Genomic DNA, 24,388 nt, shown 5'->3' with positions numbered 1-24,388 from the left:
TGCTTCCGTTTGTAGACTGCTGCTATAGAAAACTTCAAGAAAACAACAAGATTACCCGAAGGCGTAACACTAACATTGTACAACAAGAACAAAATGGCTGCATCCAACATCTGAATTAAAAACCTTTCCCCTTTTAAGAAAAATTGTAAATCCTTTACCGCATAAGTTACCTTCACTAATCTAGGGTACAGTCTGCTTTTTACCCCTTGACCAGGGAAATCAACCTTTACATGTCGTTTTTGGTTGGTCAGAACAAATGCTACCGAAACTCGATGAGTGTTTACCAGAAGCTATTTGATTTTTTCACCTTCACCAATCCCGTCTGGAGCTAGTCAGTGTGGCACCAATGACGCACAACCAACCACACATTTGGCAACTGAAAAGGTGCAATAGGCACGACAGGAAGCTCTTTCAAATCTTTCAAGTGCATTTATAGAACTAATAGAGTTTCGATTTGAGTTCTCTCGGTTTAGAAAGGATTTCCGATTCCCGGAAACCGCATGATTCAGTAAAGGGCATTTGCTTGTTGTTGCACGTTCCCATAAGGTATTGGAATTTTTGGGAGCCACGAAGTCGTTTCAGTCAGGAAGTGCCTGTGGTAGATTGGCATCAAAAACGCTAGATTGGTTCGCAAATGTATTTGCTTCCTGCAGTGCTTTGCGAAGTTGCAGGTGCTTTGCACAAGCGATCACAGAATTACGTGCCGTGTTGAAAAGCAAAAATGGTTGAAGTAGTGCTTGAGTGATTAGCACTGACTTCAGTCGAAAAACTTGCAGACTGGAAAATTTTGCTTTAACATAATCCTATAACAATCTTCTACTTGTAAAAAATGTAATAAGACGCATTTTGTTGTTATGTTGAAGGCTGGTTATTGTTTGTGACATTTTAGTTGTTTTTGTTGGATAAAATAAAGACAGTCTTCATTTAGAATAGACTTAGCTTTGTTCTTTGCTGAAGAAGCATAGAAAGCATAGAGTTGTTTATAAATTTAATATGTATAGAATACTGCGTCAGAACGAAACACATATACGTTACGACAAAAACGGTTCATTCACATGTGCAAATGTGAAAAGGACGAACTAGAAACATTAATTTTGTTTAAAATAGTCTAAGACACGAAGAAAGCGGTGTAGTGCAAAAATCATTTACCATTTGGTTTATTTCGATACAGAATTTATTACTAAGCTTCTTTACATGAGGGAATCGAATCGTCAAACTGATGCGCATTATGTGACGTCACCCGTTCAATTTGCTAAAGCGTAAAATTACATTGCTGCCGAACCGAATAGCATTCAAGGTTAGCTTGGCACAAAAACGAAATTGTTGTTATAAAGTTACAGGCAAACATAAGGCCGGATAATTGTTAATTCACTTAAGTATTTTTGGCTGTTAGTGAATTTGCATACCAAATGTATGAATTTGTTTATTGCGATCTGCTAAACCGCCAGGAATAGTTAGAACAAACATTCAAAATGTATAGATCACTCTGACTTCATTATCAATTAGTACTCTATAAATTGTACAAAACCATGTAAAATTGTCAGGGCATACAGGAGAAAATTCCCATACATGACTGAACAAATCTGTAAACTTTGTTTCCTGATAATTGCGTAGCAATGAGCTTTTTATTTGTTCTTGGGTATGACAACAATGTTTCGGAAATGCCATTGTAGATGCTTTTTTTTCTACGTTTAGACAAGGCGTGTTTTCTACAGGTTAATAAAAGTTCGTCCAGATGAACTGACAAAAAAATTGTGAAATTTTGTACAAAAACGAAGAACATAACATGAAAGTGTGGTGTGTTCTTCTTGTAGGAACTTTATTGTTTCATATTGGTGAGTAGTAAATCGTTTTGTATTTTTTTATAGCTGCAGTTGAGCACTTTATGGTGTGTTGCTGCTGGTTTTAATCCCTTTTTCTTGATGTTCAACAAAAATATTAACAAAAATAGATCAGAAAAATATTTCAAAGTTGTGTTTTACGGTTATTTAAAGCAATTAGTTCCCGGTTCAAATATTGCTGGCTTTTATTTTACCTCGGCTTGTTCCGTTTTTTTTTTTCAACTCTGTTCCGACCCAAATCAGGCGTTCTAAGTTACGACTTAGATCAATTTTGTAATGCGAAACACCTAAATTCAAGTTTACTGGTTTTATTTTGCAGTCGATTCACAAAGATGCCCAAGATTCATGGACCTGGTTGAAGAGGGCAGAAGATGTAGGAAACCTTGTACAACGGACGTAGATTGTAGGGGCGCTCTAAAGAAATGCCGTTGTGACGACGATTGTGGCTTGTCGTGCTTTAATCCAAGTATGTAACGATACTTCTTGTGTTATGTCTTTAGTTTTCCATGAGCCAAAGTAAAAAATCCAGTATTTAGTTATAGCGCTATACTGTATAAGTCGAGGACAGCTTTCCATATCAATAAGCGTTATTTACACAGAGGCAGAATGTCCAGCTCTGGCAGGGATACCCGATGGAAGAGTTACCTACCGCGGAAGAACAAGAAAATACAATTCTCGAGCTCAATATGTTTGCAACCAGGGCTATAGTTTAAGGGGTGAAGCTTTTCGGTCATGTCGCAGCGACAAGAAATGGTCGGGAACAGAAGCAAAGTGCATAAGTAAGTAACCAAAATCAACATATCAAATCAACCAACGAAAACATTTGGTAAAGTAAAGCACAAAAGAGTCACAACGGTTTTTCTAAAAGTATTTTTTCCCATATTTCGTTTGATCACTGTTACATAAATGCAAAATGTTTGTTAACTAGGCCTCTATCTGCACATAACGTCGATAATTTTGCGGAGCGTACGACGGAATACAACAGAGGTCCATTCCATGAGTTTTGTTCGGGACTATATCAAGACTATATTTCTTTTTTTTTTCGAAGCAACTAGTTCTCTACAAGAGTGCTATATTAAGTGTCTTGTTAACAGTCCTTATTTTCTAATGCTTCACCCTTAAATGAAAGGAACTACTTTAAAACTTTAGAGTTGTATATGTATATGTGTAGTGCGTATACTATCTACTCGAAATTTATGTCATCTACCTTGTTGTACATTGTACGTCATGTATGTAGTTCCGGCTTGGTTACTATTTTAAAGCACCAGAGTAGCATGGTCTTAGGCCTTAATTTCGTTCAATTGCGCAATAGTATTTGCTACTTCACACGAATTTGTTTTTTTGCAGAAGGTTGCTCGTATCCTGGGCGCAAAGCCAATGCTTATCCTGACACCCAGGAAGATGCATTCAGTCCAGGTCAATCAGTTAACTACATATGTCGGCAAGGTAAGAGATGTGAAAATGGTCAGGTTGTCAAAGCAGCTAGATCAGTGTTTCTTAACCTGTGATGCGCGACCCGCAAGGCGGTCGCCTTGCACTTTGAATTGGAGTCGCGAATGTTCTAACTCATGATAACTTTACCCATAATAATTTTTTTAATGACTTTATTCCCCCAGGAGAAATGATACAGTATTTGTTTATGTCAGGCTGTAAACTTTACAGTGTAAAGTGATCTACACATAAATTGTGGTCGACTATGCATAAGTCTTTAGTGTCAAAAAATACTCTTTAATTCATTTACAAATTACCAACGAAAACAATCAACAACTTGATGTTTTCGTTTTTTCTTCGATGTTAATGACTTCCCCAATTTCCTTTAGTTCAGACAGCGATAACTTGGCACATTGCAAATAGACTTCCTTAAACATTGAAAAAGCTTCGCACACAATGATTTGGAATATTATGTATTGTACCAGAATTTGTAGATTTGCTTCTGTGATAGTGTCTTTTTCATGACACATAAAGACCAGAATGAATGTTAGGAGACATTGATTGGCTGCACAGCTAAAAATCTGACTGCCACTTTGACACTTGATGACAAACCATGCTAGTAGTTTACTCCGGGTTTGTCAAGACTAGCTATACAAACCAAGAGTTTCAAAGTCTTTAAAATAATAAGATTTTTCGGATTAAAAACCAAAATAGACAGACTTGACGCGATGCCAAAATACGCAGAAACTATCTTCAACGTCCGACTCAGCTTGACCCTGACCTTTCGGGTCGGGATTAGGTTTAACTGGGTTAAACGTGCTTGATTCGGGGCTAACTAGAACGTAATTGATTCGGACCACAATAAGTCGTAATCCAATTTTAACACTCTACCACTCTGTATGTTAAACAACTCATAACCTAATTATACCTATTGTTTGTGTTTTTCAGGGCATCGTGGATTTGGTAGTGCGGTTGTTACATGTACTGTAGACTTTACTTGGACAGATCTAAACCTGTTTTGTGGCATAATATCCTGTCCAGCTCCAGACGAACCAGCAAATGGGCGTGTAATTGGCAACAGATACACCTTTGCTTCTAGGATCACCTTTGAATGCAATCCAGGTGCTTAAAAAATATACTTATTTCTCAACAGACAAAACGGTTAATTTATTGTTTTGTTATTTTAGGTTACACTATGATGACACAGAAAAGTAGAAGAATTTGCACGGCTGAAGGAACTTGGGATGGAAGAACTCCAACTTGCTTAAGTTTGTACCTTATTCTAAACTTTTTCGCTATTCTCTATCTCACATTAGGGCAAAACATACGTGATATCAACTACACTGAGTATATAGTTATGAATTGAAACCGACAGTAAAAACAAAAAAACTGAGTATCTCAACACACTGCATAGGTGTCTAAATTTTTTTAACCGGAGCCAATTTTTATCAGGTGCAGACGCCCGCGGTTTTTTTTTGCAAAGATTTTAACCAGACAATCATAACACAAAATGTACAACTTTTAAGAAACTTTGGGAATTTTGTTGCGTCAGCATCATGTATACTTTCTTTTTACCGGTAAATGAAATTTCACGAAAAGGCTGTTGCGTGAAGTCGCAAGTCGCCACGACCCAAAACCATAATTGGAATTATGGCAGGCCATACGCAACAAAATTCGAAACAACATCCGCTGGTAACTTGAAATGCCGTCGCGGGCGCATTTGGCCACTTTGAACACCCCTGCTGTAGGTGGTTGTTTTTGTGGAACGATGGACAACAATATTAAATATAACCGTAAAAAATTGGCATTAGGCGTTTTCAATGTTGTTGCTAACTGAAGTTTTCTACTTGCTTTGTAGTTAAACGTTGCAATGCTCCTGAAGAACCCGCGCACGGAACAGTTGATTCTCGTGGAGTGGATTTCACCTACAGATCTCGTGTCAAGTTTAACTGCAACCAAGGTTACAAAAACATTGGAAGCAGTTTGGCGGTTTGCAACGAAAATGCCACTTGGGAAGGAACGGCGAATTGCATACGTAAGCAAATTGGTCAAAGTTACGTTTTGTTCAACAAATTTTTCCTTTTGTGGTTTCCCTTGCGTCAAGCCAAAATTAGTTCGAAAATATTTTCCCGACAAGGCTGCGTATAAACTAGCTTGCTGTGAAGTGAACGACCTCGATTGAAGGTTCAATTACAATTGGATAGAACGATGCAGTAAACGCATATCCAAAATGGGCGGAGACCAAAATTATACAAGTAGTGCATAAGTGGTGGGGTTTCAAAATGGTATAGAGCCACAAACATTTTGCCCCAATTCTCCACTAAAAACCATTCTACTTTGTGCTTATCAAATGTTTGACCACAGTAAGACCATTTCTTTGTAATAAACATACATTTTTAGTCAGATTTACACACACATCATAAAACACTTTAAGACCCATGACCAAACTGATCAGCACCGAAAAAGACAACATTGATCAATTGAATCACCAGTCAACAGAAATTGTTTAATTTACGCCTACCAGCGTATCGCGAGGCCGAAACAGGAAAAGTTGCAAGGTTACAAGACAAAAAATAAACCGCATATCAAGCATCTGCATAATAAACATAATGTTAATTTGTGGAATTAAACTTCGTCAAACATTTTAAAACACTGCATTTTGATTTCAAGTCAACCTAGAATGCGATTTTGAAACCTACAGAACACCAACATGTGGATTTACAAACCTACGTAATGGTTGGACACGGACCCCAGTGCGACAAACCAGACTTGGCCGACAAGGTATAGCTTTTGTGGTTTTTCTTCTCTCTTGGTATATTACTGTTAGTTTCAAGGTAGGTTGTGCAAAATACGATTTTGTCTAGTATTGATTTTCGTTTTTTTTTTACTTTTTATTAGAAAAGTCATTTCATGGCTTTAGGCAAGCGACCCTTGTGATTAGCAAAAATATTTTTTGTTTGTAGGAATACTTCAAAACGTTAACTTTGCAACTTTATTATAGGTTACATTGCAGTGGGCCGAGCGTACAGAGATTTTCATCCCACTCTCACATCACCACCAGTCCCCAGAAATAATGGCAAATGTTTTAAGTTCTTTTACAAGCTTGAAACTGCTGGTGCAGCGATGAACGTGAAGATTGGTGACCAGATAAAGTAGTCTATTTCAGTTTTGTTAACTTTTTAAAAGTAATATTTAATTTGAGGGCTACAATGATTAGGTCTGTAAATGGGCTAAGAGCCATGTTTAAGTGCTTGTCCATTAACTAAATTCCACACGTTATTTTATGTGTTCCAGAAGGGAGTATAGAACTCGACGTGCTGGATGGCAAGCTGGAGAACTGAACGTGCCACGAAGTGTTACGGAAGCAACTGTGGCATTTGTGGTAGCTTCTGGCACTGTGCATTTGGATGACATAACTGTGCGAAATGAATCGTGTAGTAAGCAAATTAGGGTATATTCTCCTTGCAGCGAAACAGTAGCAGGGAAATAGGGAAAACACTAACAACCAGTGCTGGATTAAGCACTAAGTAAACAAATTACTCGCTTAGGGACAAACCACCAATCTTCAAAAGTTTCGTAACCTTGTTATTTAGCAAGTGCTATCATAGTTTACTCACTTCCGACGATTTTGCACGTTACTACGCTAATACTATCACAGACGTTAATACGATACTTTCTTGTTTGTAGCACGAAATACGTATCTTTTTATAAGTTTAACGATGAATATAACGGTCCAAATAGACTTAAAAAGCGACATGCTTTATTATTCAACCGTTTCGACATTGTATTATTCTTGTTTGTATTTTTTTGCGAGAATAATATTGGTACATCTTTGTCACACAATACCATGGTGATTTAATACATGAAACTCTAAAAAAACTCCTTGCAGATTTATGCTGGCAAAATACATTTGACTGATGTTACGTTATGGTATCTGATAATTTTGAATCCGGGTTGGTTTGAGGACCCTACCAGGCGTTTCTGTTAAATTATAAAAATTTTGTTGTTTCATACAATTCACAGTCGACATTCGTAACTTTTGTTATAGGTGACGAGTGTCAAGTGAGGCCGTGTTCAAACGGTGGAACCTGTCGTGATGAAGTTGACAGCTATACATGTTTTTGCCGCCAAGATTTTACCGGACGCACCTGTTCTACAGGTACAGAAAACCTTTGAATAATACGAATTAGACGCTATGTTTTGTTTTTTGATACCAACCGGTTTTAAGGCAAAAATATGTCCTTGCATTGCAAAGTTTTATGTTTCTTAACTAACGACGACTAAGGATGTTTTTTATGAATCTCTGATGTATAAATCTCCAATGCATTCTGAAAAGGTCTGTTGATAAATAAATTTTTAAACCGTCTTTGCAGACCTAAAGTGTCCAGATTTTCCGCGCTCGATTGACAACGGCGAGGTTAGGATCACATATCCACGTGAAAGTCAAGGACATCACCTCCCTGGGACTAGAGTCAGTTACACATGCCGAGATGGTTACAAGATTACCAGCACAAGATATCAAACTTCGGTCACATATACCTGTCTTACAACCAAACTATGGAATGCCAACCCAAGAACTATCTCCTGTGTCAGTAAGTCAGTTGATAAACAGAATAAGCTTTTCGCTAAAGACAAAAAAGACATGTTTTTCAGGTCATTTAATGGGTTTACACGTTTTTACAGGAAAATCTTGTCCACCACTGAGAAGAATCATCAACGGACAAATGAATCCTGTTTTTCACGAGGCGTTACACCACCCAGTGGGCACAGTGGTTACGTTTACATGTTCATCTGGCTACAGGTTGACCAGCACATTACCGCTTCGTTGCCGGGATTCCGAAAGTTGGTCTAGAACCCAACCAAGTTGTCGAGGTAATACGTTTTGATCATGTTAAGTCTCAGTTTATCTTGTGTGATCTGTGATCAGTTCAGATGGGCACAAACTTTCTGTTGCCCAGATTACTTGCAGGCCGAAAAGTAATCGATTTATTTTCTGTAACGTAATAATAAAGCGTTCCGGTTATTCTTTAAATCGAATCCACAATGACAGTGTTAAAACAGAAACTCCCACAGTTATAAACAAATTTAGTTTATTCTCATTCAAATAAAATAAATGTACATAATTATTAAACATAAGCATAAACATAAACAGTGTAGCAAACAAATCATTATGAATGTTAAACTGAACATCAGCCAAACAGATCAACTACTGAACACTTACACTAGGTCAAGATCTAAGCTGCAACAGCCTGGCAAACTGCCACATAGCAAATCACAGATGCATGAATAATTTAACTCATACATCACATAAAAATCACTGATGCATATAAGGTACAACGAGTTAATGGGAGAACGCAATTTGTTTTTACATCAGACCACATTTTACTAAGTGGCGATTTCGATTTTTAAAAACTACGATTATTATTAGTTTACCTTAAATAAACTCTTTACGAAATTGCATTGCAGCGATGATTTTTTGCAGAATTACAGCAACATTAAGATTATTCTGTGTTTTATTAAAAATCTTTTGCAGTGATACAGTGCACGAGTTTCAGAGTGACCGAAGGTCGTTTGATTCCACAACAAAATGCCTATGCTATTGGTTCAACGGTTTCTATTGAGTGCAATAATGGCTTCAGACTAAATGGGATAAATTCCCGAAGCTGCTCTCAGAGAGGTGATTGGGTTGGAGAAATACCGAGGTGTACAGGTATGTTAAATTTTAAGCACGAGTATAAAAAGTCATACAAAAGTGTGTTGAATATTAGTCATTTAACAGTGTTGTTTGTATACGGTTCATGTACACCTAGACCAGCAACACTTGCTTTAGAACGGTCGTAAATGCTGGCCGTAAATGTATCACAAAAGCACCTTACCCGAATCGGTAAATCTATGATGTGCTTTAAAGATATGCGGTTTAAAGACATACAAAATGCTAGTAAAGCTCGATTTTGAAGTGGTTCGAAACACCATCTGGAAGCATTTTGGTGAAGAACTTGTTGTTGTCAGGTTAAAATTGGTGTGCCCAATAAATCTAAAATTAAACATGTCCGTTTCAGTTCGTGTTTTTCCTCTCGTGTTCATCGGAACTATTGCATGCAAACTTGTGAATGATCCATCATTACGAATTACCCAAAATCAGCTTTTTTTGTTCAACAACTTTAACAGCTATACCAGAAAACCCAGCTCCGGTAAATCCGGGTTCACCAGACAATTCAGCTCAACCAGGTTCACCAGTGGATCGTGACAGACCTGGGATTAATTGGAATGATTGGGAACAATGGGGATCATGGGGAACTTGTAGCTCCTCTTGTGGCCCCGGGACCCGAAAACGCACCCGAAGATGTCCCGGTTCACCTCATGGAATGTTAATGTGTAGAGGAGAAAACACAGAATTCAAAAATTGTAATTCACTTTCGTGTAGTTCAACTGAAGGTACTATTCACATGTGTTGCTTAATATTGTATGTAGCAAGTGTTAACTGTCTTTGGTTAGTGAATTAATTGTAAGCAAAGAAAAATTAAGACTTACATTCTCATCATATTTCAAATTAATGGAGTGCAAATCCACAGTTAATAAATTAGCGATTAGCAAGTGCATAGCACACTTGCAACATCAAAACTAATGTAAGCTACTTTTCATAATTAAATATCAAACATATTCTTATAATTTCATAGAATTTTATTTAGAACCTACAACACTTTTTTGGTTATTACTACAACAAGCCCAATTTTTGTTATTGTCAGCTGCAGATGTGTTGTATTGGGGTGGAAAGAAGTATATGTTTTTTGACAATAAGATGAATCGAGAACAAGCCAGTAGATTGTGCAGACAACACGGGGGAATGTTGGCTGTTCTGCAAGAAAGACCTGAATACTTGGCAATTTTCAGAAAACTGCGGGACACAAATCGACTAAACGATTCAAGTAACCTAATGTGCAAAATCAATAACGTTGGAAATACCTCGCTTCAAATAAGAAATCAGGGCACACTCAAAACACTATGTTTCAACTAACTTCCGCTCTTTCTGTTTTATGTAGTGATGCACCGAACCCACCTAAAAAGCTTCGGGCCGAAACCGAATATTCGGCCATGAGGCCGAATAATTTCGGCCGAATCAGGCCGAACCTAAAATCCCTGTTTTTTGGATGATTTTAACTGGACCTTGTGTTGTTGATGCGAGTGAACACAATTTTGACAAACTAAAATCACTTTCACACTGGGTCAACTTTGCTAAACATCTAATATTTTGCAGACAACGTGGCTGGTGTTTCATAGATACAACAAATAGTTAATTATTGATGTTTCGTATGGACGTAAATGAAATTTAAGGCCTTAATTCAATGCAATAAAAAAGTTCGGTTTCGGCCGAATTTTCAAAAAAGTTCGGGCCGAAACCGAAACATTGGAAAACAGCGGATTCGGCCGAAATGTTTCGGCCAACCGAAACTTCGGTGCATCACTAGTTTTATGTACTGCTTTTGACTTCTTAAATTTTTTTAAATTTTGACCTTTAATTTCGCCTTTAATTTCAGATGCTTATTGGTTGGGTTTGGACAAAAACAGCAGAGATTTTCATTGGAATTGGGTGGGCGAAGTCAAATTTGTTATGGAAAAGTGGCTGAGACGTATATGGACCCAGAAACATTGGCCAACTTGTGTAGTGATGTCAACATGGAAATGTGGGCAGACTTGGCACCTCAAAAAAGAATACTGGTTTCCCACGAACTGCTGGAAACAAGTATCATGTCAGCAGTTGAATAACGTTTTATGCGAGGGAAGTAAGTTGCATCAGATGTAATTGTTATGGATAAAGTTATATCTAATTTGCCTGCTGTTTTCCATTCTTTTGTGACCCCAGTTGTTGTTACAGGGACATATTGATTTCAAACAAATAACGTTTAGTATACTAAAGCACATTATCAAATTAGGCATCTAAAAATGTGATAATATAGGGTGGGAAAGTTAGATAAGCAAAGTAAAAGAAAAGCAGACAATTTAAAACCATAAGTCTTCGATCTATGCAAACTTAAAAATGCATTGTTTTCTTTAGATCAGTCTTGTACCTCTTATAAGAAAAGACTTCATGTGTGTCTGAACAATATATGTTTATCCAAAATGTGGTTTTGCAGGTTGTGGATGTTTGAACGGTGGTTCTTGTACTTCTGATGGTAGTTGCCACTGTCCTTCAAAATTTGTCGGAGACAAATGTCAAATACGTAAGTAAACTGTTTTAAGTTCCACTGTATACATAGAGTGCTTGAAAACCAATCACGTCGATGTAAAAAAACTGACAAAAATTACACAACTGTGCAAATTCATTTTTTACTTTTGTTTTGGTAACTTGTTTTGATTCCACTGTCTTACATATGCGGCAAACACCGTTCATTGGATTAAAATATCATCGCATAGTTCAATCAATCAAACTTCACAACATACTTGTAATAATGACTGTAAGCTGCTCTTACGAAAATCACACTTTCCTTCAAGAAGCGATGAAATTTGAACCTGCCGCACGAATGCATGTGTGGCTTGATAATTTTTCGTATATTTGCAGGCTTAATGAACTGTGTAATCGATAAGTCCCTATTATTAGAATAAATTTAAATGATAAATACGCCCAGGTCAAGAAAGTATCAATTCGATGGGATGCATGGTTCATGCGAATTAATTTGTGCCTGTGACCGCTGTTTTGTTAATTAGTTAGTCTTTTCATTGCAAAATATGCTCTTATATGCGTTTACTTCAACAGATGCCAACTTTTGTGACTCCCTTCCGTGTTTAAACGGAGCGACATGTCAAGTGGATAGTAGCTGTCAATGCAGAGAAGGATTTTATGGCGCTCGATGTGAAAATGGTAAAACAATAGGCAAGAACTGTCATCTGGATCTTACAGTACTTTTGGTTTTTCAGTTTACCGGTGTCCGCAATTATCTGCCACATTGAACGGCAGTATTCATTACATTGGATTGCGGTCCTCGCATCGCGAATATGGATCACGCGTTGAAGTGAATTGCAATGCCGGATTTAAACCAAATCGGAAAATACTTACTTGTCTCGGTATGGGACAGTGGTCCGGCGAGTTACCACGTTGCACTGGTAAGTGAGTGTTACATTTGATTCGCCTACTGTGATCATTTCTACTATTTTGGGTATTTTTAAGCACAGCTTCTAACAATTTATTCTGTTTTTATATAAGTTTCAAAAAACAAACAAGGCAAATTTATCAAAAATGCGGTACATATGAATGGAAGGTGTTTAATTATTATCAGAGGTCTAATGTAGGTTTAGATTTATCTCACGAAAGCCTGGCCATCTGCCGGTCCTGTAGTATTTGTTATGTTTCTTCTCACATTTTCACGACCTACAACTTTTACTTATTTATAGTCTAGTCAGTAACGTAGTATAAAAATACCTTTAAAGTGCGTTCAATATGTTGTAGTTCAACGATGCAACGAGCTGAGGATTCCAACCAACGGGCGTATTGTATATCAAGGGCAACTTTCAGAAAGACTTAATGTCGGACAACGCGCTAATGTTATTTGCAATCCCGGTTATCGAACAGATACTGAGGAGTTGATTTGTGAATCTGGCGGGTGGTCGCCTTCTTTATCACCAACTTGTAACCGTAAGTCAATACCACTGTCCTGTATTTTTTTCAAACTAACTTTTGCAACTTGGATTTACTTTATATTTTATCCGATTTTTTCTGATGTACATTTTGTCCGCCTCTTTCGCCATGAAATCTTTGATAATTCAGATGAAACTTTTCCAACTGGTGGATATGGTAATATAGATGTGTTCATTGTTGCTTGGCTAGATAACCCCAGTGGTTAAATGTTGCTGATGACATCAAAACCAGTACTGCTTGTTGCTTAGGACACCCCTGGTGGTCACAATTTTTAACAGCCGCCGGTTGGGACAAAATTTTATAGGTACTTTGAGTCATCATGATTCGATATTTTTTTAGTTTGAGCATAGAACCCCATTAGTAATTACACTAGCCCCCTATAAGTGGAAAAATATCTGAACAATGTTAACATTTGGTTAAGTTTGGGTCACGAACCAAAGTTCGGTTGTCTGAGAATTCTTGTGGGTTACCTGTGTTTGTAAAAAGGAAGTCTACTTTATTACTGTGCATCGTAGTCTTTGATTTCGAATAGTTATAAACTATTGCATTATCATGATTTTATGACTACTGTTATAACCAGGGTTGCCATACCGTCCTTATTTCTAAGATTTGTCCTTACTTTGAAGGGCTATGTCTTAGAAAAGTTTATTATCCATATTTCTAAGAATTGTCCTTATTTTTGACTTGAGTCCTTCTTCTGTCTTATTTTCAACAATTACTGGTCAAATCCCTATTACAAGTAAAAGTATACCTAGACCTGAGCTGTTGTGAGATGCACAATGTATTTTCTACGACGAACAAGAAGTGACTGAAACAGATTGTTTCTGCCAAAGTATTGCATATGATATGTCATGGCTCGTATAACTGCAAAAGATTTGTTCAAAAACGTTTGTTTGGTTTCGTATGAAAATTTCATTTTTCGATTGTCCTTATTTTTGGTTTCAAGTCAATGGCAACCCTGGTTATAACGTTTTGATGTTATTTCGCTTGTAACGCGACGAATTGTAAAAGCGATTAAAATTTGTCAAAATTTTGGACTAATCTGGATGGTTGATAAAAAAGGCGAATAACTGCGGCCCAATCTGCCTAAGCCCTTTTTAAGAAAACTAATTTTTCAAAAGCTTCTGCCTTTTAAAGATGAAACTGTGACCAAAACATTTTTAGGTATATCTATGGGTGGAGTCTGGTAATATCTGTTAAGTTTGTTCTAAGTTTTCAGCGACCTACAACTTTAACTTATTTGTAGTCTGGTCAGTAACGTAGTTGTAAAATACCTTTAATGTGTGTTCAATGTGCTGTAGTTCAACGATGCAATGAGCCGAGGAATCCAACCAACGGGCGTATTGTATATCAAGGGACACTTTCAGAAAGACTTAATGTCGGACAACGCGCAAATGTTACTTGCAATCCCGGTTATCGAACAGATACTGAGGAGTTGATTTGTGAATCTGGCGGATGGTCGCCTTCTTCATCACCAACATGTAACCGTAAGTTAATTCCACTGCCCAGTATATTTTTAGGTTTATTATACTCAAACACTGTACACATTTGTGGTAATAATAATAATCCTTTTTTCCTCTTCCCTAAAGTCGCCCTGTATACGCCTTCTTGTTCTGCGGAAAAAATGCGCCCGAGTCGAAATGACACAGATCGACAAATCAAGGTTAAGATGCAATCAGTCTCGCGCATCACAAATTTTTAAAAACGCATATAGTTTAACGTTTAGACCAAAGATTTGTGAATGTGTTACCATGCTCAGGACCATATTGATGTCCCTGACATTATTTTTGCATGGATGTCGTGTAATGAGTGAAGGAAACAAAGAATGTTCCAATAGAAAAAAAAAAAACATTTGTATACAACACGTAATTCAATACTGGCTGCAATTTATTTTTAAATTAAGTGGATACTAATGTTGTGGCCTTAGATTCAAATAACTTATATCTAACTTATTTTATCCTTCTGTAACTTTTTAACAGAAAAAGTGTATTTCATGTTTTGCAGGTTACCGATGCAATGAGCTGGGGAATCCAAGCAATGGGCGTATCGTTTATCAAGGGACACTTTTAGAAAAATTAAATTTGGAACAACGCGCAAATGTCCGCTGCAATGCCGGTTATCGAACCGAAACTGAGATGCTGATTTGCGACCCTAGCGGATGGTCACCTTCATCATCACCAACTTGTAACCGTAAGTAACCGTAAAATATATATTTGAAGACAGGGCGTAAAAAAACTTTCAGCAAGTTAAAAGACAGACATCGACCGTTCACGGGTGTTCGGTAATCATGCAAAAAAGAAAAAACGAACAAAAAACAACTTTTCAAATCATTTTCAGATTCTGTCTGATTTAACTTACCATTTAATATTTTTGCCAGCTCGTTCGTGCTTCTTTGAAGACTTGAGAATAGCGGAAGGAGTGGTTGTTCGCGGTTACGACAAAAATTCTTTACCTGAAACGTTACCAAGCGGAAGCAATATCACAATGGAGGTATTATGTACTATTATTACTGTTTTATTGTTTATCAAGCCCTTGTTCACTCTACAAAACAACTTGACAACAAGGAAGTTTTTGGCTTGCGCTCTATTCTAGATTTTATGGCCATAAATATATTTTAATCTTGACAAACAGTAAAAATAAATAAATGAGTCTTGGAATTTGTTAGTCCGTTTTACATCAGTCTGTACTATGACTATAAAGCACCGAGATTAAACAAGAATAAAATAAACAAAAAAAGCAAAGCAGATATTTTTGAAAACAAAACAAAAGAGAAATGTTGGTTGATATAGCTTGACTTCGCAGTGGCATATCGACTACACTACACAATTGGAATAGTTTACCTCTTATGTTCCCAGCCTAATACACGGGCACATTTAAAAAACAGTTATTACTGAAATAAGATAATGACACAGGTTGTTAATGGAATCACTTCTATGGTTTAGGTTAAAGGTTTCGTCAATGACTACTTGCTTGATATTACAGTGTGCCAATTCTACGCATGACTTTTTTGGTAAAAGTCAACTGAATTGCTTGAGAGGATTATGGGACCACGATCCGGAAAGTACATCTTGCCACGCCCCCTGCACACCCCTGCAAACTCCAGCCGAAGGACGCTTTGAATTTATGGATTACGCAAATAATAGCATCAATAGATGGAAATGGGGTTCACGAATCAAGCTGTCCTGTAATCCCGGCTACAAACCAAGCAATCGAAGCGATATTGTATGTCAGGACGGATGGTCAAGTGAAGCCACTTGTGAAAGTATACTGCATGGTTGTTAGTAATGCAAGAATGACATATTTTGTTATTTACCTTATGTACAACTAACCAAAGTGTAACAATGGGTGGACAAGTAACTTACTAAACTACAGCCGCCTAAATATGTTCCAATATTGTTAAGATGTTGTTCAGCAGTTAAGTGATTAACGTAACTTTGCAAGTAGTTAAAAACAAACTGAACAAAAGCATTGGTTTGTATCACTCATGGTAACAACTTAATTGTTGAATCGTGGGAATAATGTTCTTCTAATCCAGGGGTCACCAAACTACGGCCCGCGGGCCGGATCCGATTTTTTGTTACTTGTGACGTAATGTACCAGCATTGCTCGTAAGAGAGGACCTATACAATTTAACAGTCGCATCACCAGATTTTAAATGGGGTTGTAGAAAGACCATTTCTTGGCGCACCTAAAAAACGCCTCGCATGCTAAGTGTGGAAAGGCGGCGCTAGGGCATGTAAACTATGCGGAACGCGCGAATCATTTTTAAACTTATCCGACCCGTAGTGAAAAAAGTTTGGTGACCCCTGTTATAATCTATAGGACTCACAAACAGTTTTGATTTTGGTAAAATAACAAATGTGTTACCAAAACAGGTTTTTACTGAATTCAGTTTAATTGATTTTAGCAAGACCATGTCTTTTGTACGGAAGTGACCTTCATGTGGGATTAAAATTTGTTGGATTTGAACTTGAATATTATGATGAAAGAGAATTTAAAGTTGGTGCATCGGTGCAACTTGAGGTATTCTCAACACCTTTTCTATCAAAAGATAACCCTGACAAAAAAATCGGCTGATTGATTGTAAAAAGAATTGGCTAAGTTAGAGAATTTAGCGCACCAACTAAGCTAAAAAGCTAAGATATTGTTTTGAGGTGACAATATTTATATTCATAGAAAAGAAGCGGAATCAACAAGAATTACTCGAATTTAGAAAAATTAACATTAAAATAATAATAAGCAAATAAAACTTGTCATAATTTAAAATTATTTTCTTAACCACTAATTAAAATTTCAGATTATATTTGCAGATATAATTGTTTTTAAAACTATTTGTTTTTTTTTTTGTAAACAAAATGTCGTCGAAAAAAGAGACGATCAGCGTCACATTTTATTTTGTTGAATTGGTAAGTGAAGACAGATCTGTTGGTCACCACCCTGTTACACAGGCTGATTCCTGTAAAAATTACACTTATTTTTTTATGTACTTTAAGTTCGATAAAACGTTAAAAATCTAGTAGGTTTGAAACGAACTATGTTTACAGTGCGACAACCAATCAGAAGAACTTGCAGAAAAGTTTAACAGAACAATTACGTGTTTACCTGGAATGCTTTGGACAGCTGATTTCAGAAATTACTACTGTGTTACGCCAACTGGTATGTCCAAATTGAATGACATTATAACAGTTTGTTTATTTTGCCATTTGTAGGTGTCGATTGTTGTGTTTCACCCTGTAGCCCAAAATTTATCCCACCAGCCACCTAAAATGGGTGGATTTTTAACTAATGTCCAAACTGAATGAAAGTTGGTCAGTTTGTTCAGTTTGCCATAATGAGATGATGATTGTGTGTTTTTTACCCTCTAACTCTAATATTTACCCCTCTAGCACCCTATAATGGTTGACGTTTCTAATCAATGTACGAATTATATGAAATATAGAGGGATTTATTTTCAATTATATGAAATTTAAAGGGATATCTATAAAGTTGTTTTACCCAGTAAGCCCCACCTTGACCCCATTAACCTCTAAAATGTTTTTAATTTCTAATTACTGACCGATTTTGATGAAAATTTGACAGTTTGTTCAAGGTGCCATTTTTAGGTTACAATTATCACATCTTGCCCTGCAGGCAGTTCCCACATTCGTCCAAAAATTTTGTAACTTTATAAAATTCATTTTATAAATTTGTGGGGTACCCATGAGTTTCTTTTCGCAGAAACAGCTAAGGTTATGAAAACAGTGGCTGATATGAGATCGATTATAAAACAGAGTGGGATGTATAAATAAACTTATGTTAAGAAATAGGTCACAGTGTATGTGCAATGGCAATATGTGCTAATCCACCCTTCTAGTTATAAAAGGGATTCATCGTAATTTAATGTGGTTTTTCACCAACGGCCTTTTTCACCAAGTGTCTTCTTGTTTTTGTTTATAAAATACTGAAACAGTAGGTTTTATATTTTAAAGAGCCCGAAAGCACACCAAACGACATTCCGATCACATCTACTACCCCACCCACTACCACAACAACTGATCTTCCGTTGTCTGATCTTGGTATGTATATAAAATTTGGGGTGGGAAGGCCGCATGAATTGCACAACATTTTCGGGCGGGCCATTTATTTATTTATTTTCAAATTCCGTGTAAAACACCTTAAGCACCCAAGTGGTTTTATATTTCATCGCTCCAGATTTGAAGGTTTCTTTGCTGCTACATGTTTGTAACAAACAGGGCATACAGGTTTATCACTTATTTCGACTAAAAAATAAGAGTTGGAAGACCCTGGCTCTATTACTGATCTGTTTTTGTTTTCAAGAATATTATTTAAATAACAATATAAGGATCGCACGCTAATCGCTCTAAAATCAATAATAAAACTAACAACACATGGCAAATGATTTGTTACTGCAAGGTGGGGCAATCCAGTGACTGTTACGTCACAATTATAGCAAGTGGTTGAATGCGTGGCATTTTTTGTAAGTTTGACGTCATAGTGTGGAATGGGAAAATATTGAATATAAACTACCAATAAAGTCATTTCTAGAAAATATTTGTACATAAACATTTTATTGTTTTTTATGCTATGTTGTATACTTAACAAAGATCTGACGGGGGCCACATTAAAAAGTCAAGCGGGCCGCAGGTTTCCCAACCCTGATATAAATCCTACCTTCTGATCAAAATCCAGTTAACATCTATAGGAAAAAAACTATCATTTTATTTAAAAGAAACACTACCTAAATTGCTCTTAAACCAACAACATGTTTCAGGTAACTGTCCATCTCCAAGAAATAACAAAAATTTAATACAATATCGAGTCCGAAGCGGTCAAGTGAGAATGTATAGATTTCGATGTGGACCCGGCTTTCGAATACAAGGAGACAAACGAGTTGCTTGTCTGGATAACGGAGAATGGGAAAAACCTACTCCAACCTGCATTTGTAAGATTTTTTTATTAAAGTTGTGTAGCCATTCGTTTGTCTAACTTTGTACGTTTACCTTTGAACAAATTGGAAGTAAGATGGTTTCAATGTATAGATTACGATTATCCACAAACGTAGCCGTGACGTTATCGCAAGTATTTGCAAATGAAAAGGATTAGAATCAGTTTAAAACATATTGACTGCAGCTCCATAAGCAACTTAATGCAATCAATTGAAAAACGAAAAAATCGTTCTTTGCTAATCGTTATCTGCCATCATAGGGTACGACTTACTTAGGAAAAATGGCTGTGATCGCAAAAATTCGAGTATATAGAGCTCTTTTGGCAAGTGTTTGCTTCAAAAACCGCTTCAACATACGAATTTGCCAAAAAAACTTTTTCAAGAATCGAATTTGTTTTCATACCGTTTTAAGAAACAAGTTCGTTTCCAAAATCGTTTCAAGAAACAAACTTGTTTCGAAATCCGCTTCAAGAAACAATTTTGCCCTAAAAATTGTTTTAAGAAAAAATTGTTTCAAAAATGGTTTCAAGAAATTTGTAAAAAGAACATAAACAATCTCCTTAATAAAACTGATAATATCACGTGGTAAAAAAAACGGACGACAAGGCGTTTAAAGTAATAGGTTTGCCTTGTCCAAATGTTTGCAGAACCATATCCACTGTGTTTCGAAAAGTGTTTCAAGAAATAAATTTGTTTCAAAATCCGTTTCTCGACACGATTTTTTCAATAACAAATTCAAGGAACAAATTGTTTCGAAATTCGTTTCTCGAAACGAGTTTACCTTAAAAATTAAATGTATACTACATTTCAGAATGTTAACTACATTGTTAGAAATGTACATTTTAAGAAGTCTTTTACCATTAAAACCGAAATGCTGACTTTTTGATATTAACTCTGAGAAATGCACCAAATGTTATTCATTGACCTTAGTCTGAATAACATCTCATTGTTCATAAACGAAAACCAGACGACAGCCTGAGACACAACGTATTCGTTTCCGCCAACCGAAAAAGGTCCTCCATCGCCACCATAGTGAAACTTTCCCAAAATATCATTTTAAAGCCTTAACACAGCTATAAAAACAGCATTTTATGAAATCTAGTCCCTTTGTGATCCATGTTCAAACATTTATTTTGTTTTTTTTACCGCGAAACATTTTTGTCGAAACGTTTTTCCTTCGAAACATTCGGAAACGTTTTTCAAAAAAAAATCATTTTTTTGCTGAATCAGCTAAAAGAGACACCTACTGTGGAGTAAGATTAGGCCCAAATCTTATAGATGATAACTGCTGTCACGGCACGGTCGAATCAAATGCGATTATCCGTTTCCTGTAACATCACTCACACAAATCGATTTTAATATCTGCTATAACTAGCAACTGTTTGATTCTTGAAATGCAATATTGTTAATACTATTAACAATATTGCATCTATTAACTTAATAGATCCTTTATATGTTCGCAGGCGCCCATTTTTGTAAATTAAGCATTAAAAAAGAAAAAGGACCGATGTGTCAAATAGTCATTTCATAATTCAAACGAGTCGCCGACTTCCTGGATTAACTGTTAAAGAGTTTTCTCAAGGACATAGCTGTAGTATGTACAAAATAAAAACATTTTTTGCAACTTGTTGCAGCTAAACTGTGCAAAATACGACCAGATGATCTTTCTGGCGGAGTCGGTGTTGCCGGTTTCACTAATGATCAACTCCAGGACCAAGATTTTGATCCTGGGACAAAGGCAATTTTTTTTGTACGTTAAGTTGAATTCTTGTTTACTGTCTGCTTATTTACATGCCTGGAATTAATGAGCGGTTGCCAGTAAGTATTAGCTCGCGACAACCTCGAAAAGAACATACGAAAGGAACATAGAATTGAAAAACGAGCAAATTGAAATTGTCATGATCTTGTCTATTTTAAATTATTGCCAAAATGCATGTGGTAAAAAAGGTAAAAAGTTTTCCACATCAACCCTAAACATCTCAAACTTTTGCCAAAAGTCAACCACCGAATTAGTTTGCTCCAATGGAAACAAAATTATAAAATCATTAAAGCAGTGTTGTTTATTTACTCTTTTTTGGCTATTAATTTCTTGTCTCTATATCCAATAGTTTTTATTCGCCATTTCTTAGATGTAAGGTAATGTTTCCAAAAATTTGTCACCACATGTCGTCTGTACAATATGACCATCTAAACTTCCATGTTGCAGTGCACCGGCCAAAACATGGAAATAATTGGTGAAACTGAAACCATTTGTATGCAAGGGGGAAATTGGAGTCATCCTATTTCAAGAACAACCTGCCGCGGTAAGCAAGTTTGTTGTGTAATACGCAGAAAATTTGTCAATGTTTAGGCTTGCAAATAGCATAGGCCGCCAAGTATCTCTAACTCAATAAACTGTTGCGTGAAAAAAAGACATATTGCGATGGTAATACATCCCAAAATTTTGTCCCAAACAAACCACTTGGGGTAAATCACTAACTATGTATAGTCTTATATGTCTAAATTATCCATCCCACAATTTCTTTCAAACAGAAAATCTATCATGTTGGTTCCGATGTATCCTCAACAATTTAGAGCCTAATTATAAGTTTTTTGCAGCTTATTCATGCAAAATATCTCCCTCTGAACTTTCCAATGGAGTTAGTGTTGTTGAGATTTCGATGGAAGGGCTTCAGTTGAAGACTTTTCAGCCCGGAACGAGTGCAACGTTTCAGGTAAAACTGTATGCTCAGTTTTTCACTCCTTATTGACATCTTTTTGTCAACTGAATATTTAAATGTGAGCCTTCTAATTTTGTGTCAACTCCGCCTGAATCTTTCAGAAAAAAAGCAAAAACAAATAGCCTTAAAGATAAATTTACCGAAGCTCTGATGTAGCTGTTCCTCTACACCGAGATATGCTTAAACTATTGTTAATAACACTCCTAACCTGGGCATGGAAACGTTTGTTTACCGGGTAAAATCCATGGCTTTCCTAGTTAAGGTGAATGTATATCTCTACAAATGTATCACCAGTATTTACAAATAAAAAACACCAGAGGTAAAATTGGAAAGGCTTACTGCATTTTCAAGCATGTCCGGCGCACTTTTAAAAACTTTTTTGATTGCAATAATATAATTAAAAATAATGTCGAAAGTCAATGCATAAATATTTACAACACTCCTTTTTAATATTTTTTGACACATATACCTAATTGTTGTGTAGTGCGCTGACCCAAACACAGAAATCTTTGGTGAGAACCAAATTATTTGCATGCAAGGAGGAAATTGGAATAACCCCGTCAACAGTACAACTTGTCGTGGTAAGCATTATTGAAAGCATTTAAAACACGATTTCATGCTTCGATTTTTTTGAAAATTATAACATGACAGGTTTTAAACTAGTTAGTCTCATTGAACAGTTTTAAAAGCACGGGTGCGATTTTTTTTTCAAAAAAAAAAGTTTTAAAAGCACGAGATAAGTATATTTTACATGATTAAAAGCAAATACCACGGCACAATTGCGGCTTAGGACGTTATGAAACGCATTAAAGCGGAAGGCAGATTTGCTGGAGTACTGTTGAACGCGCTGCAGTTCATTGCTGACGCGGAAAATAGTGCACCCGGTCACCCTACTTTAGTTTTTTATGGGCCTTGTTGGGCAAAATTAAAAAAGATAAAGTTATTACAAAGTTTGCTTCTGATGTATTGAGTGGCTTATTGTTATTTAACTGGTTTTCTTTAATGCAAATAAACATATTATTCGTTTTTTTATGTGTTCAGAGCCAGCTGACCAACCTGATGTTTCGACAATGCCTCCACCAAGCAATTCATCACAGACAGCCAGACCACCCAAATAAACAGTGTTTTCCAAGCAACACTTAGAAGAAATGATTTAATACGAATTGTTGTCATATTGGACCCATCAATTTTTTTTCTTTGCAGTATTCCTATTATTAAAACATTAAGATAGTGCGGACATCAATTATTTCTGATTTATCACCTTTATGTTTTATCATTTGTGTAAATATAAAAATATTCCAACTACGTGTGTAAGGAAAGTGTAAAAGCTGCACGACAAATTGAACCAAAAGCTGTTATTTCAGTGGATAATAAATACTTGCAGTACTTATGTGACGATCACATTTAAAAAAAATAAAAAAATAATCTCCTATTTAAACAGTAATTCTTTTCTTATTATTGAAATCACCTTTCAAGTAAAACGACCGCGACGATTCAGGGTCATTAAAATCAAATCAAGAAAATCCAGTGTGAAAAGCCACTAAATCTGTCGCTATCTCCTATTTAAATGGACGAAACTGTGGTTTATCCCTTGAAACCTTTTTAGTCATTTTGCTGTCCGATTTTGCACCACATTTTATATCTCAGTCTATATTTACATTGTTTAGAAATATAATGTTTTTGAAATAATAATAAAAAAATTAACCACACACGTGACGCAGTGCAAATACTTACAATGGGTGATAAACAAATGTTTATTGCAAGACCCTTAATTGTAAATCAGGGGTACATATTATGAAGTATTTTTCTTAAGCTAAAACTACATTTGTGCAGTCAGCGATCATTGCTTGATATTGACAATAACACACTTGAAAACACTTTACTTAAGTCACCGTGGTGCTATGAACAAATCCTGGTCGACATCAAAAATGTACAGCACAACAAGCGCAAATGCATTAGGCAACAAAACCTTATCAACATTTTAGTATTTTTTTGGTTCATGAAACGCAAATCGATTTTAACACTATTAATCCATTCAAAAACGAAAAAAAAAACAATTGAAAAAGAGGCTGCATAACGTCACAGCACCTGCGTTAAATGATTAAAGCATCTTGTTTTTGTGCCCGACAGGCGCTTTATGCTATTGGCAAACTGCAATGATTTTTGCCATCGTGCAAGACCCGCGCACCAAATGGAAGTTCGTTTTGTTGGGTGTGTTCGCAGCATTTTAGTGTCAACAGTTGGATTGAAAAGGTGGTGGAAAAGTTTTTGTTGCAGTTTTGAAAACAAAACAATGAAAAACAATCGGGATTCATGTGGC

The 24,388-nt window shown here is 36.2% G+C and overlaps 1 protein-coding gene across 3 annotated transcripts; it reads left to right on the top strand.

Annotated features, from left to right (window-relative positions):
* Positions 1-1,181: 1,181 nt before the first annotated feature.
* On the top strand, positions 1,182-23,375 carry LOC145205019 (sushi, von Willebrand factor type A, EGF and pentraxin domain-containing protein 1-like). 3 transcript variants are annotated; one of them, XM_080077645.1, is made up of 35 exons: positions 1,182-1,297; positions 1,716-1,835; positions 2,161-2,307; positions 2,441-2,620; positions 3,189-3,287; positions 4,221-4,394; positions 4,460-4,540; positions 5,131-5,307; positions 5,943-6,053; positions 6,274-6,424; positions 6,567-6,709; positions 7,321-7,431; positions 7,646-7,864; positions 7,956-8,144; positions 8,806-8,982; positions 9,441-9,707; positions 10,019-10,198; positions 10,808-11,053; positions 11,405-11,491; positions 12,025-12,129; positions 12,186-12,371; positions 12,715-12,900; positions 14,205-14,390; positions 14,908-15,093; positions 15,281-15,393; positions 15,886-16,165; positions 16,811-16,926; positions 17,448-17,559; positions 18,372-18,458; positions 19,175-19,345; positions 20,983-21,098; positions 21,555-21,651; positions 21,947-22,062; positions 22,553-22,649; positions 23,110-23,375. In XM_080077645.1, exons 2-35 carry the CDS (start codon positions 1,787-1,789, stop codon positions 23,184-23,186), a joined length of 5,019 nt encoding a protein of 1,672 aa, XP_079933771.1. In that variant the 5' UTR covers positions 1,182-1,297; positions 1,716-1,786; the 3' UTR covers positions 23,187-23,375. The 3 variants fall into 3 exon arrangements, with proteins under 3 accessions (XP_079933771.1, XP_079933770.1, XP_079933772.1); XM_080077644.1 differs by lacking the exon at positions 1,182-1,297 and having other exon boundaries at positions 1,694-1,835; XM_080077646.1 differs by lacking the exon at positions 1,182-1,297 and having other exon boundaries at positions 1,703-1,835; positions 6,570-6,709.
* The last annotated feature ends 1,013 nt before the right edge of the window (positions 23,376-24,388 follow it).

Source organism: Phallusia mammillata, chromosome 8, assembly GCF_965637545.1.
Source record: "Phallusia mammillata chromosome 8, kaPhaMamm4.hap1.1, whole genome shotgun sequence".
NCBI classification, from domain to species: domain Eukaryota; kingdom Metazoa; phylum Chordata; class Ascidiacea; order Phlebobranchia; family Ascidiidae; genus Phallusia; species Phallusia mammillata.
The sequence above is the reverse complement of the archived record's forward strand: the minus strand, read 5'-3'. Positions and strand labels throughout refer to the sequence as shown.